We start from the raw sequence: 6,290 nt of genomic DNA, 5'->3' as shown, positions 1-6,290 counted from the left end.
TGGATAGAGGTGTGGTGAGGTGTGGTGGATAGAGGTGTGGTGAGGTGTGGTGGATAGAGGTGTGGTGAGGTGTGGTGGATAGAGGTGTGGTGAGGTGTGGTGGATAGAGGTGTGGTGAGAGGTGGTGGATAGAGATGTGGTGAGGTGTGGTGAGGTGTGGTGGATAGAGGTGTAGTGAGAGGTGGTGGATAGAGGTGTGATGAGGTGTGGTGAGAGGTGGTGGATAGAGGTGTGGTGAGGTGTGGTGAGGTGTGGTGGATAGAGGTGTGGTGAGGTGTGGTGGATAGAGGTGTGGTGAGGTGTGGTGAGGTGTGGTGGATAGAGATGTGGTGAGGTGTGGTGGATAGAGGTGTGATGAGGTGTGGTGGATAGAGATGTGGTGAGGTGTGGTGGATAGAGATGTGGTGAGGTGTGGTGAATAGAGGTGTGGTGAGGTGTGGTGGATAGAGGTGTGGTGAGGTGTGGTGAGACGTGCATGGTAGGTAGAAGTGTGGTGAGAGGTGGTGGATAGAGGTGTGATGAGAGGTGCGGTGACAAGCGTGTATGGCATGGAGTGGAGTAAATAACAGTGGTGTGGAGAGGAGACACGTTATGAAGTTTCATGTAGGTCTATGATGTGCTGTGTGGCACTCGCCACCTAACGTGTGAGGAATGTGTCAGTGTTACATATATAGGTTGTGATGAGGATGCAGACCTGTGGTGGCATAGTACTGTAGCATGTAAAAAGCAAAATATCATACATAATTAATGCTAGAAAAGGCAGGTAAGGTTGTCAGGATACATAACCACGTGTCATGGTTAGTCATCATACTCAGAAATAACCACCATAGACCAAATTTAACTGCGAAAAATTATAGGCTGCTTTACAAAATCCTTGTAGGAGAGGCCTTGTTACGCATAATTTAATTGCGGATAAAGTATTTTTACCACAGTTAAATCATCACTTTTTACCAAACCAAAAGCTGTATACATGTCACTATATATCGTTTTAACAGCAATTTATAAATACAGCGAGTTTCTTAACATCAAATGATGTATACAAGACATCACAGAGAAGTTGAAAATAACTGAGATATCTCACATGTGCTATAATTCGTGGGTGTAATGCTATGTAACACGGGTTATGGTTATATAAGTTGTAAGTAAAATGTGATAATTGAACTGTCATAAAAATATTTTATCTGCAGTTAAATTATATGTAACAAGACCTCTGATTGAGTGAAAAGGATTATAATTTTACTGCAATAAATGTATTGATTATAATTTATATACTGAGTAAGTACTATTAGTATTACGGATACATAATGTGTGGCACAGCTCACGGTTGGTTAAAAGGTGATAATATAACTGCGGTTAAATTATGTGTAACAAGGCTTATGATTGGCTAAAAAGGGGATAATTTTTTACGGTCAAAATACTTATTTCTGAGTACGGTGGCCAACCATACACGTATATATGCGGGCTCTAGTGAATTGACAAATCACCGCGTTGTATAGTGTAGGAATGTTAACTAGTTGTGTTGTAGAGTAAATGATAACGTTGTGCAGTACACGTGAGTCAAAGAGCTTCCCAAAAAAGCTTGGCATACTCGCTGTGGTTCTTACTTATTGCTGTTAGTGCAGCGTGGGCTGAAGGCCTTTGCACACACTCTAGCGGCATAGCTGTGGCATTTGAGAGCAAGCAATGCGCCTCGGGTTATCACAGTGAGACTGTAATCTCATAGTAAAATCTCGTTTCAAATTAAGATAGGGAGTTAGGTAATGTCCTAAGGGGTATTGTAGGTGAAAAAGTTTTTATAGTATACTACAGCGTTAATCTTCACATACGCTGCTAAGATTAAGAAGCTAGCTTAAACTTGATATGGATAAAGGTCGTATGTCTGCCTATGAGACTGAGCAATGTTAAAGGGATCTGCAATTCACGCTGCTGCACTGGTTCAAGCTTAGCCCTTGGGTGAACAGGAATGTCCTCGAACATATTGGACGAGTTGTCTCATTATTTTACACAATATTTTAATCACAGTTTGCTCTTTTATGAGATCTGTTGGCTTGTTTCGCCTATACATTAGTTAAATGTGTCAGCGTGTGTACGTACGGAGATAGGTTATACTTATAGTATTAGCAGTTTCATACAAACAATCCGTTGTGATTTGTGACTGGTAGATTACCTGCCTGTAAATGTCATTTGACCAATCACATGACTAGTTTCTCATCATTTAAAGCAATTATTTCATAAATAACTGCACAATCGAGAAAAATATAGTGCAATATAGTCTTGCTTAATAGCGAACATGTTATAGTGATTACTTCAGTATAAAAATTATAGATAATTCTAGGCATCTAGGTTTATGCTGTTATGGTATATAAAATGGCAAAGTATTGCAGCCACTGAAATCAGCAACCACCAGACAAAAGTGCATCTCATTGATTGACGTGGTGGTTCGAGACTGGTACAATATCTCTATTGCTTAATTCAATTTTTAACATGTTGAAGTTACAGGGATGGGGTCTCGTGAGAAACAAGTGGCATCATCATGTAACTGCATCAAAACGCTGTAAACGAACAGATTTTAATCGTTGTATATTATTGTGAAAATAACGACGTACAAGTGTTTGAGTGAATAATGATGTGCGAGTGTTCTGAGACATGTTAGCCTTACTTTGGACACTTACTGTTATGCAAACAATGCTAGTAAGTATTGTAGTGGTCGGAAAAATACATGAACAGTCAGGAAGACTGTATGAAATAATTACTTTCAATTTCTGCAATCAGAACACATCAAACATATTCCTTATTAAATATCAGCTTAGCAGAGGTGATTGCAATTGACCCACATTGGGAATATATAGATATTATTGTATATTTAATGTTAAAGTTCACACAGTGGTTGGAGGTGTTTACAGAATGGTGGCATTTCCAGCAAAAATAATACCAGTTCACTGCTGGTTTCGGTTTCAGATAGAGGAACCAGATGATTGGCTTCGTTTTGGCAATGCGTGGGAGAAAGCTCGGCCCGAGTACATGCTGCCCGTTAACTTCTATGGCCGTGTGATCCAGACTGAGCAGGGTGCCAAGTGGGTAGACACGCAGGTACGACACTGTTTATCCTGTTAGAAATATTCCCGCTGAATACCTGTGCCCGCAGGTGTCAGGTTATGCAAAGTATTGCCATATGAATGCCATGTTCCAAGTTGTAATGTGTTGTTGTTTCAGTGGATAAATGGAATTGATTGAACTTGTGTTGGTTTTGGGAGTGGGTGCTAGGGTTTCATGTGCTTGTATGTCTATGTCAGTTGCCTGGATGATCAACAAAACATTGAGCTGCAAAGATTCAAACCTTGGGAGCTTTACCCCCTATAAAGCCTGTCTGAGTTATGTTGCTGTGATCGAAATTATTTTTAGCAGTTGATTTATATCTGAATGGACTGAATATTATTTCATGCTTGCACTTTCCTGGTCGTTATATGAGCATTTCTGTTGTATTATTGCTTCTGATGTACAAATCACGATTGTGTACGTATATAACTACTTTATATATCTGTTTGTTATTCTACATGTGAAAGTGCTTCTGTAATTACTAAATACCCATGTATACGTATTGTCCGAACCATAGCTTTGTCTGAAATGTATGTTTAACAGTTACGTTCCAACATTAAATAGCATAATGAAACGATCTTACATTGAATACGCATAGCATCCCATTGAAAAATTCCCCATATTTGGTTTGGTAATATATACATCCATATCAGTATTACATCCAAGTATTAGCAAATTTAATACACTTTTGTACTCTCATGTAATTCTTTGAGTTATAAGTGGTGTAAAGCCTAATAAAAATGCCAACTACAGTACTTACCGTTGCACATTGCCTGCCAACTAGGCTGACTGTCAAGTGTATGTCAATGGTATTTCTGGTACTAGGCACTAAGCACTAGTTATGATTAGTATAAACAGGGTAAACACAAGAAGTTTTTACCTTTTGGTGTATATTGTTGGTAAACAATGGTTTTATTAAAAATTATGCTATGTAGACTGACATGGGCTATGTAACATAATCATACATGTGTTAACTCACTCTTATTCTCTGCTAGTGATTGTTTTTAGCTATGGGAATGGTAGTGTCTGTTACTATTTTAACTTCATGTTACCCTGGTGTTGTTATCCCCTCTTTGAAAACTAATAAAAAACAGTAAAAAAACACTCACCAAATCCTTAGCTTAACTGCTTGCCAAATAGTACCTCTATGTCTAGTCAGTTTAAACAAAACTCTGCAACTACTATATTCCCAAAACTTCATTTTCTCAATTCTAACTGATTTATAATTATATTTTAACTATTTATCTTTCTTGTGTAGTCATCCACTGTTCATTTCGTAATCTATTCGCTATCTATTTTGTGGTTCCATAAGAGTTCATTTTTAATATTTCACCTAACTGTTACCTATCTGTGAGACCGTCTGACTCTTTGTTGTTTCTTATTCTGTTGTTGAATATCTGCCTAATATCTTGCTTTCTAGAAATGCTTAGCTATGCCATATGATGTTCCTATTCCGGGATACAGGAACAATACGTGCAACACAATGAGACTTTGGTCAGCAAAGTCACAACTGCAGTTCGATCTCAAGTTTTGTAAGTAGTGTGGGTGTGTAGTGTGCCTGCCTGTAGAAGACCCTGCTTCAGCATGTTAATTCTATTGTAGGTTGTTGTGTCAATTGTATTATAGGTGGTAAATGCGATGCCATACGACAGCCCCATCCCTGGTTATGCCAACAACACAGTTAACACATTAAGGTTATGGGCTGCAAAGTCACCGCACAGCTTCAAGTTGAGCTTCTGTAAGTCTTGCTATGGCAATCTCGTCGCTAGTCGAAACACGTGCCTCAGCCATCGCTTGTTTGCTTTGCATTCCTCTCACCTAGACTATAGTCCTGCACACCCTAGGTGACGCTTCACGCTATGTTCCGCACCCTCGAAGCCATCTATCGAATCATGGGTGCATACTTGTTCAAATATTGAATGTATCCACCAGGTGAATTCACAGCTGAGCTTGGTTCCTTAATCTCAGCCTCCTCCTGTGTAGCTTTGATGTAATTAAGCATGATTAGAGGTTGGTAGAGTGTGTACACGTAAGCAGGCTGGTGGAAAGGAATCATTGTGTTTCCAGCGGTGGCGAAGGCGTCGTTGTTCGCGGCACATAGAGACTGGTGATGAGATCGCTCTCGACACTCTGATTGATTGATTATGATGACGAGATGGTTTAACGTAACAAGAGTATATATGCATTGCAAGAAGAGTTGATTACCATTATTTGTCTTTGGTTTTTTTCTTTTTTTGGGTGATGTACATTTTTCTGTGTTTATAATTTATTATTTATTATTCATTCCATTTTAATGTATATACACTGGCCTAATGATATTCTTTCACTTATTTCTATTTTGTCACTTGTTATGGTTAAACTATTGCATTTTTCGTTTTTGCTGTTGAATTTGATGTAAACAAATGATTCTATAAATTTTTTACTCTAAATACAACTCTAAATGCTTTTCATTTGGTTAAGATCTTGAGGATATATTTTGGTGTTAATACTTCTTCACAAATATAATAATAAAAATATGATGAGGTATTCAATTTAAGGAATACATTTAATTGTAGCATGAATTGAGGGAGGTCTTTTATTTTCTAGCGCTTAGTGTGGTGTTTAGTGTTTACCCTGTAATTTTATGTTATATACATGACGGATGTATATAACATGAACTCCGCTGTTACTGACTGTTGAGTTTCTTGCAGTCAACGATGGTGAGTATGTGCAGGCTGTGCTGGACAGGAACCATGCCGAAAACATCACCCGTGTGCTCTACCCTAATGATAATGTGAGTACCCATCTTCGCTAACCCCTGCGACAATGTCCGTCCTACCCTTACCCTACATAGTGTGAGTACACAACTCCTCTTTCCCCCAGTGACAATGTGATTACCTGCTTCCCCTTATCCCCTACAACAATGCCAGTACCCACCTCCCCTTATCTCCTACAACAATGACAGTACCAACCTATCCTCATTCCCTATATCAATGACAGTACCCACCTCCCCTTATTTGCTACAACAATGCCAGTACCCACCTCCCCTTATCTCCTACAACAATGCCAGTACCCACCTATCCTCATTCCCTATTATCAATGACAGTACCCACCTCCCCTTATCTCCTACAACAATGCCAGTACCCACCTCCCCTTATCTCCTACAACAATGCCAGTACCCACCTATCCTCATTCCCTATTATCAGTGGCAGTAC

General features: G+C 39.2%; 1 protein-coding gene across 2 annotated transcripts in view; it reads left to right on the top strand.

Annotated features, from left to right (window-relative positions):
• Nucleotides 1-6,290, top strand: part of LOC106808651 (glycogen phosphorylase-like) — a 41,792-nt gene that overhangs the window by 16,344 nt on the left and 19,158 nt on the right. Inside the window, exons 4-6 of one of the 2 annotated variants that reach the window (XM_014811457.1) lie at nucleotides 2,959-3,090; nucleotides 4,723-4,834; nucleotides 5,787-5,869. In XM_014811457.1, the coding sequence (XP_014666943.1) occupies nucleotides 2,959-3,090; nucleotides 4,723-4,834; nucleotides 5,787-5,869 (327 nt within the window). Of the gene's footprint in view, nucleotides 1-2,958; nucleotides 3,091-4,516; nucleotides 4,629-4,722; nucleotides 4,835-5,786; nucleotides 5,870-6,290 lie in introns of both variants that reach the window. The other variant, XM_014811458.1, reaches the window with a different exon arrangement.

This window comes from Priapulus caudatus, unplaced genomic scaffold (assembly GCF_000485595.1).
Source record: "Priapulus caudatus unplaced genomic scaffold, Priapulus_caudatus-5.0.1 Scaffold292, whole genome shotgun sequence".
In the NCBI taxonomy this organism is placed as follows: Eukaryota; Metazoa; Priapulida; class Priapulimorpha; order Priapulimorphida; family Priapulidae; genus Priapulus; species Priapulus caudatus.
This window is presented reverse-complemented; position numbering and strand designations above follow the sequence as displayed.